The sequence below is a fragment of the Magnolia sinica genome, chromosome 1, assembly GCF_029962835.1.
Source record: "Magnolia sinica isolate HGM2019 chromosome 1, MsV1, whole genome shotgun sequence".
Taxonomy (NCBI): Eukaryota; Viridiplantae; Streptophyta; class Magnoliopsida; order Magnoliales; family Magnoliaceae; genus Magnolia; species Magnolia sinica.
This window is the reverse complement of record NC_080573.1, coordinates 15,799,290-15,812,079: the sequence shown is the minus strand read 5'-3', so window position 1 is coordinate 15,812,079 and position 12,790 is coordinate 15,799,290. Positions and strand designations below refer to the sequence as shown.

At 38.4% G+C, this 12,790-nt stretch overlaps 2 protein-coding genes and 1 pseudogene across 2 annotated transcripts in view; all 3 read left to right on the top strand.

The window, feature by feature from the left end:
• LOC131241030 (putative pinene synthase) overlaps window positions 1–2,996 on the top strand; it is a 29,424-nt gene extending 26,428 nt beyond the window's left edge. Inside the window, exon 2 of the mRNA XM_058239651.1 lies at window positions 2,559–2,996. Coding sequence (XP_058095634.1) covers window positions 2,559–2,828 — 270 coding nt within the window. The 3' untranslated portion in view covers window positions 2,829–2,996. The remainder of the gene's footprint in view (window positions 1–2,558) is intronic.
• A 110-nt stretch (window positions 2,997–3,106) lies between these two features.
• Window positions 3,107–7,985, top strand: LOC131244242 ((-)-germacrene D synthase-like; annotated as a pseudogene).
• On the top strand, window positions 6,261–7,918 carry LOC131244234 (sesquiterpene synthase 2-like). The gene is made up of 2 exons (XM_058243876.1): window positions 6,261–6,509; window positions 7,619–7,918. The coding sequence occupies exons 1-2, from the start codon at window positions 6,261–6,263 to the stop codon at window positions 7,916–7,918; spliced, it is 549 nt and encodes a 182-aa protein (XP_058099859.1).
• Window positions 7,986–12,790: the final 4,805 nt, after the last annotated feature.

Genomic DNA, 12,790 nt, shown 5'->3' with positions numbered 1-12,790 from the left:
AATTGTTAACCTCTTTTAATCCCATCCTTTCACCTTGTTAATCTTGTTATAGAAAGTAATCTCTTTTATCGTGGCTTCCAATGTTGCTTGTCATGACGTTGCTTTCATGATTTCTATTTTTCATTTAAATTTGTTTAATCTGAGTCTTATAGGAAGGGATGGAGAGATTGTTGTAAATCTCCAAGAACTCCATCCCTTTGAGACTACAGACACTCATGCATGAGAATTAGCGGCCATTTTACGACAGGTTCAAGCCATTCTTCAAGAATTTTGAGAGGCCCGACAATTTTACATTATAACGACACAATGACTTCATGCTTATCAAGTTTTTTAGTAACAACTTAGACAATTGCGAGAAGATATTAACCGCGTTCAAGCCATCGTAGATGCTCACTGCATGGATTACCATAATGGCCAACACTGTCCAACACCTCGCTATGCTCATACACAAATGGAGACGTTAAATCAGAAGAGATGGTCGCTTTATAGAACTGGAAGATCGTCTTCATGAAGTCAGATTTGCGCTCTAAGAAACCCGACATGTAGCACTATTTTTTATCGAATTAGTGGAAAGGTTTGAAGATCTCTTAAACAGGGGACAAGATCTATGTGAGTTTACTTGCCCGTTATGAATATGATCAAAACCGTTTTGTAAAGGGAGCAATCATTGCGGATGGTTGTGGACTTGGCTGACTGCACCTCTCGAGATGATGCCTTTCACTTTATACTTTTATAACTATCTTTTTGTATATGAAGTCACCACACTTTGTATTTTGTTCCTAGAATCGCCAATAGTAACTGTAGGTTGTCGATACACACTGTTACTATCGGCAATCCACAGTTACTATTGGTGTTCCACCATGTAACACGAACGCGCACTTGCATTTAATGTGCCCTTCGAGTATGAAACAATTAACCATAGAAAACTAAGCCCCTTCATGCAATTAATTAATGAGGATCGATTTTCAACATCACCATTTAAGGAAAAAAAAATCAAGCTTGGAGAATAAAACCACATTCATACAATGAATTAATAGGGATCAATTTTCAATGTCGCCCTTTGAGAAAAGAAAAATCAAGCTCAGAGAACAAAGCTCCCTTCATGCAATGAATTAATGAGGATCAATTTTTAGTGCCACCTTTTAAGAAATGGAAAAATCAAGTATGGAGAACCAAGCCCCTTTCATGCAATGAATTAATGAGAATTGATTTTCAATGTTAATCTTCAATAAAAGAAAAAAATCAAGATTGGAGAATGAAGCTCATTTAAGCAATGTATTAATGAGGATAAATTTTCACGGTCACCCTTTGAAAAAAGAAAAATTAAGCATGAGAACTAAGCCCCCTTCATGCGGTTAACGGTCGATTTAATGTGGAGCGATTTCTAGTGTCCTCTTTCTTGCTTATATATGCTTTGTGATCACAACCCTTCATAATCACATCCTTTTAGTTTTATAATCTTCTTGTAGAAAGTACTCTCTTGTTATGGCCTTCAAAGTTGCTCGTTGTGCCATTGCTATTATTCACTCCATCCCTTTGAAAATTCAGACACTTATCCGTAAAAAGGTAGTGTCGACCGTTTTACAATTGGTTCGAGCCATTCTTCTAAGAGGCCCGACACTTTTACATCTTAATAACAGAACTACTTCATTCTAATCAAGTTCTTGAAGAGCAGTTTAGACAAGTGCGAGAAAACCTTCACGACAACCAAATCATCATAGATGCCTTCCGCATTGCTTATCATATTGCCCAACAATCTGCCCTAAAGCTCTTTATACTCAAAGATAAATTTGAACGTCAAATTAGAAGAGAAGGTTACCTTGGATAGTTGGAATGCCGTCTTAATGATATCAAAATTCAATTTCATGAAGCCCGACAAGTAACACTATTAAATGTCAAATTAATGGAAGATGTCGAACATCTCTTAATCAAGGGACAAACACTCCTTGCAAGAATACTTGCCCACTATGAACATGAAGTGGTCCAAATAAGATGGTGCGGCCGAGGTGGTGTGGATTAGGTGCGGCCGGCCTCACCCAAGATGGTGCACCCTTACTATGGGGCCCAACTTGATGTATATATTCTACATCCATGTCATCCATTCGTTTTGCTTGATCATTTTAGATTAGGTGGACCATACCATAGGAAATAGGAAATAGTGGTGATTGACTATTAATGGGCCACAAGTTTTGGATCAAGCTAATATTTTTTTTCGTCATCCAAGTTTCTGTGACCTTACCAACAGGTTGGATGGAAAATAAACATTACAGTGGGCCTTATGAAGTTTTCAATGGTGGGAGTTTAATCTCGACTGTGTGGTCCACTTGACTATTGGATCTTCCCTATTTTTGGGTTCGTGCCCTACAATGATCTGGAAAAATGGATGGATGGAGTGGATAAAACTCATACATCACGATGGGCCCTACAGAGCCCTATCTGGACGGATTATGGTCCAGGTGCATGTGTAAATGCATGCACGTAGCACCATGTAGTGACGCAAAATTCCCAAAACAGAAAGTGTACTAACATTTTTGAGTCTGGGGATGGAATGGAAACAGAAGGTGTATGCATGGACTAAACAGGTTGAAATTCTCAAGGAAGAAGTGAGCAGGATGCTGGTAAACGCTAAGGGGTCGGTGCAAGAAATGGATCTGATCGATGATATCCAACGGCTTGCAATAGCGTATCACTTTGAAAAGGAGATCGACGAGGCATTACACCGTATGTATGATGAATATACAAATGTTCATTATGATGATTTATACGTAGTTGCCCTACGATTCCGACTGCTAAGGCAAGGCGGCTACAATGTGTCTTCCGGTACATGAATTTCCCTCCCACCCTCTCTCTCTATCCTCTCTCTTCCCTCGCTCCCTATGTGTGTAAGCTTATTTATGTAAGAAACAACACATGATGTTTATGTTGTTGATGTCTCAAATCTTTTCAGCAATAGGGTTTGAAGATGCTATCGACAGACCATTCAATGCTATCGAGAGCTATTTGATACAATCAATAGTTGCTCGATACCATCGAAAAAATTCAAAAATCTTACGATTTGTTGCTGGACACTTTAAGTGTCTTGTTCGATCTCATTGGAAGGGGTTCGATGCCATGTTTCCGCAGTCCCCCAGCAGTTCAGGACCATTCATCTTGTAGAAGATTATACCATAGATGGGATGCATAGGAAATGAAATATCCTCGAGGATATTTCATTTCCCATGCATCCCATCTATGGTATAATCTTTTACATCACATGCATGCTCTCATGCACAAACACCATCTGAGACCATTTATAGATGATGAAATGAAAATTTGAACGGTGAAGCAGATGTTTTCAATAAGTTCAAAGGTGAGGATGGAAACTTCAAAGCAACCCTTAGCAGTGATGTGAAGGGTCTTTTAAGCTTATATGAAGGTGGATACTTAAGAATACAAGGATAAGATATATTGGATGAGGCTATTGTTTTCACTAGTGGTCGCCTTAAGAGCATCGTGGCCCACCATCATGATCATCCTCTTGATGCAAAGGTACGGAGGGCCTTAGAGCTTCCCTTACACAAGCGCATTCCAAGGCTGGAGGCAAGGTACTTTATCTCGCTCTATCAAGAAGACAAGTCTCACAATGACGTGTTGCTAGAGCTTGCAATTTTGGATTTTAATCTTCTACAGTCATTGCACCAAAGAGAGTTGAGGGATCTCTCAAGGTAAGTTTCATTATCTTTCTAGTTATGTGTTTGGATGGCTTAAGTGAACTAAGATCAAAATGGAGTAGGTATTATCTTATTTGGTAATGACGTTGAATCAAGAATTACAGTTTTTTATTTTTATTTATTTGAGACTGTATGGCCGCCAATTTTCGAGGCAAACCAAAGCTTATAGATTTGAAAAGCTAGTCAAATAACTGCTTGCCTTATAAAATTATAGATAGGTATGATTATACTGTATTTCACAAAAAGAAAAAAAAAATGCCATTAGGATAATCTAAGTAAAATGAGAGGGGGACTTGAGGCCTTTGGCCCCAAGATGTTTCAATGGTGGAGTTCAATTCCCACTGTTTCATGTCTTTGGGCCCATCAGAGCTTTGGATCAGCCTCATTTTTTAGCATATGCCCTAAAATAGAATTTTTTAAAAAATAGATGGATGTGATGGATTTATTACTAACATCCTATAGCCCACGAATGTTTGAACGGTGGGTATTTAATTCCCATTATTACCTGTTAGTTTAGCCCACATGAGCTTTGAATCGACCTCGATCGTTTTCGGGATCATGTCCTGACATGAAATGGCAAAATAGATAAACCATGTGAATTTCTCACTAATATCAAGGTGGACCTCACCATATAGCATGGCTGGCGCTATGATTTTTCTATAAGCTGGAAGGGTAAAATCATCATATTATATATAGAAATATGAAGCGCAATATTGATTTTTTACAAGAAAACAGTCAATTCTATATTTTGAAAACTAAAGGCACTGAAACAAGAATAGCCCAAAAGCAAACACTTTTTTATCCCTGTAAGGAATGCATGTTTATTATTTCTTTATTCAATTTGATTATTGCAACTCAACTCAATTGAGCATCCAAACGCAGGGTGTGTGTATATATATATATATATATATATATATTAATGTGATGATGTTTGGTGTAGGTGGTGGAAAGATCTTGGACTTGCAACCAAATACCCTTTTGCAAGAGATAGATTGGTGGAGGCCTACTATTGGATTTTGGGAGTGTACTTTGAACCTCAATATAGCCGTGCTAGAGTCATACTAACAAAAATATTCAAAATTACATCGATAATCGATGACACCTACGATGCCTACGCTACATTGGATGAAGTTGAAGTATTCACTGATGCAATCTACAGGTTCGATAATGATTTTTAAAAAAGTTAGAAGAGTTCCTTGTTTGGATGTTTTCTAATTCAACACACCTATGCATGTGGCATATCTCTGCAACGAGACCATGTGTGTGAAGCTGGGATGAATGGAATATTAGCCAAGAATCACGTGGGCCACAATGTACGAAACCAATGAACGGATGAGAAAGGAGAAGGCCAAAGAAACAAATTACCCAATATCTTCCTTCATTTGTTCAATCTGGCCCACCTGATGTCTGGACTGCATTTCTATGGAACTAGCAATTCTCCTTTGCTTATGTACTCCAAAGAAGTGATATAGTCCATTATTCAGTGTATAATCTGGAAGCCTTTTATTTGAAATTTCAATACACTATCTAATGTAGGAGCATTTTCACACCAGGCTTGAGTAGAATTGCCTATAGAATGCAGGGGCACACTCAGTGCGGGTGGCTAGTGTGAGACGGGGCCATCCATGTCAAGCGACTGGCTCATGTGAAGTAGAACCCACGTGAAATGGGGATTGGGGGGTTTGGCCAAGGTCCTAAACCATGGGAAGTGGGGCCTATACTATGAGATAAATGGATTGATTTGTCATGCTCTATCAATTCAAGTTTTCAGAGCAATTGATTAATTGTCCTACATCACTATGGACTATACACTGTGAAATGATGTATGTTTGCATGCAATTGGTTACCCGCAAACACCATCGACGTTACATGACAGGGACTATTGACTTTCAGGTGGGAAGTTGAGGCCGCAGAAGGGCTCCTAGAGTACATGAAGGCTTGCTATCTTGCGCTACTGAATACCGTCAATGAAATAGAGGGTCAGATGATGCCGGATGAAAAACATTACCGTACAAACTAGATAAAAAGTGAAGTATGACATCCAACTCTAATTTATGAAATTTCTTACAGAGGAAGACTATCCAGGCACAAGGTCAGGCCCAGATGAGTCCATGCCAGGCCTGAAATATGGGAATCATTATCCCTACTGTTTTTTTATGGTGTGGTCCACTTGAACTTTGGATATGACTCATTTTTTCGCTCATGCCTAAAATGATCTAGCCAAATGGATGGACGGTGTGGATATAATAAATAAATCACAGTGAGCCCCACAGAACTTGATGACATCAATACACTACCAAATATCGGTCCACTTTTTGGTCATCTAATCCATCCAATGGTTCAAACTGGCCCATAAAACCATTATGCAAATCATATGTTTAAGATTTTCATATGGGGGTGATGGTTCCTTCCTAATGTATCCCCCTTCTACCTGGGGCCCCCTAGATTTCACCCACATGTACAACTGCATGTTCCTCGTATATTCTCATCATTATTTTATTTTTTTTTGAATTTTCTCAAGGAGTTTTTGGTTTGATATGGCATTTTCAGATGAAGGTGCTGGTCCAGGCCTACTTGGATGAAGCAAGATGGATGAACAGTAAATACATGCCTACATTAAAAGAGCATCTTGATGTCTCACTAGTTAGCGCTGGCTACATTTTTGTCTTTGGCGTTGCTTGTGTTGGCATGGGAGAAGAGGCAACTAAAAAAGTTTTCGATTGGATGACTGCCCATCCGAAATTCGTTATGGATTTATCGGTTATAGCCCGAATCGGAGATGACATTGCAAGCCACGAAGTAATAATACATGAAAACTTGTTTTTCTCATTAACACATGCTAGAATTTTGAGTGAATCCGGTAGTAACCCGTTTCACATTTTTCCTAACCGGAAATATGCGCCGGGGACTCCCCGCCGATCAATGGATCAACAACTCATCTGAGTCGGCCGCTGTGACTCAAAACTTAGTTCGCTGCCATGAGCCAGCATTGAAAGTATTCCCAACTCGGGCGAGTCAATGGGCTGAGTCGTGACTCAGACTTGGGGCAAAAATGATTTGGACTGAGAAGCGTGAGTCTTCAATATTCCATGCCACAGTGGGTGATAATTGAAGATTTTAGGCAGCACCAACTTCATACATATGGGCTCGAGCTCATATCTCAATGCCACGCATAGCGTGTTTTAACATTGAGGTTTAGGGTTTCGTTCTAAATTTAGACAAGAAAACCATGGTGCATGTGTTTAGAAGTGGAATAGTGCGAGAATAATTTTGTTTGTAAACTATATGTGGAATTGTAGAGGACCGTGCTATACATCGAGTATGGAAATTAAATAACTTGAATAAAAAGCGTACTTAATTAAGAAGACATAACCGGATGAGATGGCTAGAATCTAGAATCTTCTTCACCTTACACTCTTAGAGAAGCACCGTGATGAGATGAAAAGCTTTAACTTGTTAATATAATCTACAAGGTTGATAAGTTTGGAACCCATTGAACCTCCTCTCTAAGGCTCCACACAGATTTGGTAATCCTAGTCCAACTTGAACACTGTATGTGACACAGTTGTAATGTACTACCCCTTCATGATTTTGAATGAATCATAACTGAGTGGGGTTCACTGGTACTCACGATCACACTATCTAACCCTTAATGCAATATAGACCGTTGATCAATAAAGCCCACTTTATAAAATTCTTACATTGTTATCCTTGGATCATGCATAAACTCATTACGAATGCCATACATGTAAGTAGATCCTAACCTTTGATACCACTTATATGTTGTATCTGGAACCGTACATTTCCATCTTGCTCTGTGCTTTTTTCTGGTGTGATAAAGAAGATGATGTGAAAAAAATACAATAGTAAATGATCTCACCACTCGTTTTTGTTGGTGATACTTGAAGTTCGAGCAAGAAAGGGATCATGTTGCTTCAACCGTTGAGTGCTACATGAAGGAGCATGGCGTATCAAAGAAAGAAGCATTTATCAGTCTTCAAGAAATGATTACAAACGTGTGGAAGGACTTGAACGAGGCATTCCTTAGACCGACAGTTATCCCGTCGTCACTTCTTCTTCGAGGCCTCAACCTTGCACGTGTGATGGAAGACCTGTACGTACATGGAGATGGATATACTCATTCCAACAGAGAGACTAAAAAGAATGTCATGGCGCTGCTTGTTGATTCCATCCCCATTCCAGTGTGAAAATGGGAGTGTGCCACTGTCATTCATCTTCTCATTGCTTAAATAAGGCTGTACAATCACCGAAGGCTGTACTATGATGCTGTTTGGTTAACCGAAAAATAAAGTTTGAAAATTAATTTGAGTGCTGATTTTTAGTATTTACTGAAAAATCTATTTGGTAATTTGTTGGAAAAAAGTACAAATATCTTATATTAAGCATATTAGTAATTTTTTTCATGAAGATCTGTTTGGTAATTAAGCGCAAATAATAATTGTCTGAAAATTGACAATTTGTCTCTATTGTCTTAATTTCTATCTTCCTTAAAAAATAAGACAACCTGTTATTATCATCCAACAATCTAGTGGAATGAATGGGCCACACGGATATAAATTTTTATATATCTGGTAGGTAGAGCAGGAGACAAAATTAATTATTACCATGCTAACAATCCCTTCGAATAAATGGGTCACACATATATAAAATTTTATTTGATTGGTGTTCCAAGCTACCAAAATTTTCTCATCCATCCATCAACAATTGCCAAGTTGGCCATAGGCTGCTTTTTGGGTCTCATGCCTTAAACTAAGCTAGCAAAATTTATAGACGGTGTGGATAAAACATATACATCGTGGTGGGGCTATAAAACACTATCATGTACAATCCATGAGCACAAAAATGAGACATCCAAATCTCAAGTGGACCACACCACAAAAAACTATGGTAATTGAACACCCATAGTTAAAAACTTCCTGAGGCCACAAATATTTTGGATGAAGCTGATATTCATGTTTTCCCTTCGTACATGTCTGTGTGACCAAATCAATAGCTTGGATGGCAAATAAACATTACAGTGGGCCCTATGAAAATTTTATATGTATTGGATATCACAGCTTTTTTCCTGTTGTGTGGTTCACATGAGATTTGAATTTGACTAATTTTTTTTTGATCATAGCTTAAAATAATTATGCAAAATGGATGGACGACATGGGTAAAACACATACATCATGGTGGGGCCCACAGAGCACCATTGGCTACTGGCACATATGTGGGGGTAACACATGTGGGTGTTACCGCTGGAGCACCTTGATGATTTGTATATCCACTTTTCCAGCCCATTTTAGCAAGTGGTCCCAAATATTAATTAGATCAAATCTCAGGTGGACCATACTAATGGAAATGGTTATGATTGAACACACACAGTTAAAAACTTCCTAAAGTCCACCATAAGCATATCCATAATGTTTATTTTCTATCCAACCAGTTGGCAAGGATAACCCGACATGAATGAAGAGAAAATACAAAGATCAACTTAATTCAAAACTTGTGGCCTAAAAAAGCTTTTAAAAGGTCATTCACCACTTTTTACAGTGGTGTGGTCCACAAGATATCTGGATCTACTTAATTTTTGGATAATGCTCTGAAATAAGCTGAAAAAAATGGATGGCCGGCATGGATATACAATACATTCATTAAGGTCGGCCTCACACGTTAAGGGTAACACCCATTCGGTGTTACTAGAGTAACAGCTAATCGGCTCCCACATCCGCAATCCATGTCAAGTCACGCGGATTTCCTGCTACAGCAAATAGCGGGAAGTTTCTGCACTCGAAACCTAGGTGGGTCCCACTGTGAAAAAATACCACCATCCATCCATTTTTTCGAGCTCATTCTATAACAGAAGACACAAAATTAGGGGATTCAGGACTCAAGTGAGCTACACGATAGGAAACAGTGGAGATTGAACGACCACTGTTAAGACATTTGTAAGGCCACAGGAGTTTCATATCAGGCTAAGTTTTTTGGGTTTTCAGTTCATCCCAGTGGGAATGACCTTATGAAGGGTTTGGATGGCATATAAACATCAAGGTGGAGGGAGATTTCAACGGCAAAAATTTCTTTCCCAATTTTTTCCTTAACATCAGGGTGGACTCCGCAAAGATTTCAACAGTAAAAATTGCCCAGCATAGCTTTCGATCTCAGAAACTTTCCAAAGATAAGCTGTAGCACACAATCTGTGTTCAAATCGAAAAATTAATTAAAGTAACTTTTAATTACGATGCCATAAAAGTATTTATCTCAAATTATGAGCCATTATTATTTTAGCCATTCGGTCACTTTGTACATTTTTGGAGGACAGCCATCCCCTATGGTGGTAGCGGAAGTGGTGAAGGCCTTTTGAGAATGGGGTGTGGATCCCACTAAACCAATGATTTGGGCCACTCTTTAGCTGATTTAATCCGTTCACTTTAATTTGACAATTGCGAACCCACAGTAGTATCATTTCAAACAAAATTTTGAAGCTGTATGTAGCTCACAACTGCATAAACATTGTACGTTAATTTCAGACTATTTCCATTGGTGTGATCTATCCATAATGAGTTGTACCCTCAAACTTAGTCTAATAGCTGATATTAAAATCCCTTTAATGTGGACGGCTTGGATCTACTAAAAGACTATCCAGTGGGCCCCACGTAGGGTCTCATGTGGGGTTCAATAAGTGAGTCTCTTGGGTCGGAAAGGTAATTTGGTCTTTTATCCTTTCTTCTTTCTTCGTTTTTCTTCACAGGAAGGGACAGCAACAAAGAGCCCAAGCTCTCGACAACAATCCAATGGGCCGCAATGTGGGATTGGTTCAACAGTTGGAGCCCTTGCCACAGGAGGCCACTTGGCCTTCTTAGGTGTTTTTCTTCTTCTTCTTCTTCTTCTTCTTCTGGAGTGGACCACACCAAGAGTCAAAGCTTCTTTAACTATTAGTAATTGTATGGATAGACACCACACTATCCTAGTGGCGTGGGGTTCCGTTCCCTTCAAAGTCGTTTCTTTTTTCTTTTTCTTTTTTTTAAAAATTTTTTTAATGTTGGGCGAATGATTGGAGATTCTAGAATGGAATTGGATTTGGTGTTTGTATGAATGGTAGAGAGTGTAGTAGTCCTATATGAAAAGTTGAGGTTTATTTATTTATTTTTATTTTTTTTTTTTGTAAAAGGCTAGACAGTGAGAATCACTGATACACAATGGATTGTTGATAAAAACCGATCCGCATTGACTAGCGGCACACAATGGATCGTTGATAGACACCAATCTGCATTGACTAGCGGCACACAATGGATCATTGATAGACACAGATCCGCATTGACTAGCGGCGATCCATAATGTGTGTCCTCAATCTACATTAAATGCCCCATTATTCACCACATTATATGCTTTTTAACTATTAACCTCTTTTAATCCCATCCTTTTAGCTTGTTAATCTTGTTATAGAAAGTAATCTCTTTTATCGTGGCTTCCGATGCTGCTCGTCATGACATTACTTTCATGATTTCTATTTTTCATTTAAATTTGTTTAATCTGAGTCTTGTATGAAGGGATGGAGAGATTGTTGTAAATCTCGAAAAACTCAATCCCTTTGAGACTACAGACACTCATACGTGAGAATTAGTGGTCGTTTTACGACAGGTTTGAGCCATTCTTCAAGAATTTTGAGAGGCCCGACAATTTTACATTATAACAACATAACGATTTCATGCTCATCAAGTTTTTCAGGAACAACTTAGACTATTGCGAAAAGACATTAACCGCATTCAAGCCATCGTAGATGCTCGCCGCATGGATTACAATAATGGCCGACACTGTCCAACACCTCACTATGCTCATACACAGATGGAGATGTCAAATCAGAAGAGATGGTCGCTTTATAGAACTGGAAGATCGTCTTCATGAAGTCAGATTTGTGCTCCAAGAAACCCGACATGTAGCACTATTTTTGGTCGAATTAGTGGAAAAGTCTGAAGATCTCTTAAACAGGGGACAAGAGCTCTATGCGAGTTTACTTGCCCATTATAAATATGATCAAAATAGTTTCGTGGAGGGAGCAATCATTGCGGACGATTGTGGACTTGGCTGACTGCACCTCTCGAGATAATGTCTTTTGTTTTATACTCTTATAACTATATTTTTGTATATGTAGTCACCACACTTTGTTTTTTATGCCTTGAATCGCCGATAGTAATTATCGGTTGTCGATACACTCTACAATCCACAATTACTATTGGTGATCTACCACGTAACACGGACACACACTTGCATTTAATGTGCCCTTTTGAGTACGAAAAAATGAACCATAGAAAACTAAGCCCCTTCATGCAATTAATTAATGAGAATCAATTTTCAACATCACCATTTAAGAAAAAAAAATCAAGCCTGGAGAATGAAACCCTGTTTATGCAATGAATTAATAGGGATCAATTTTCAATGTCACCCTTTAAGAAAGGAAAAATCAAGCTCGGAGAACAAAACTCCCATCATACAATGAATTAATGAGAATCAATTTTCAGTGCCACCCTTTAAGAAATGAAAAAATCAAGCATGGAGAACCAAGCCCCTTTCATGCAATGAATTAATGGGAATTGATTTTCAATGTAAATCTTTGATAAAATAAAAAAATCAAGCTTGGAGAATGAAGCTCATTTAAGCAATGTATTAATGAGGATCAATTTTCAAGGTCACCCTTTGAAAAAAGAAAAAAATTTAAGCATGGAGAACTATGCCCCCTTCATGCAGTTAACGGTCGATTTAATGTGGTGCAATTTCCAGTGCCTTCTTTCCTACTTATATATGCTTTGTGATCACAACCCTTCATACTTACATCCTTCTAGTTTTATAATCTTCTTGCAGAAAGTATTCTCTTGTTATGGCTTTCAAAGTTGTTCGTTGTGTCATTGCTATTATTCACTCCATCCCTTTGAAAATTTAGACACTTATCTGCAAAAAGTGTCCACCGTTTTACAATTGGTTCGAGCCATTCTTCTAAGAGGCCCGACAGTTTTACATCTTGATAACAAAACGACTTCATTCTTATCAAGTGTTTTTTTTTTTTTTTTTGTTATTACACA

What these genes read in the sequence shown, in the direction of transcription:
- LOC131244234 (XM_058243876.1), top strand. Translation starts at nt 6,261, where the DNA reads ATGAAGGTGCTGGTCCAGGCCTACTTGGATGAAGCAAGATGGATGAAC. An exon ending in ATGACATTGCAAGCCACGAA is followed by an intron (nt 6,510 to 7,618) that starts GTAATAATACAT and finishes TGATACTTGAAG; the next exon opens with TTCGAGCAAGAAAGGGATCA.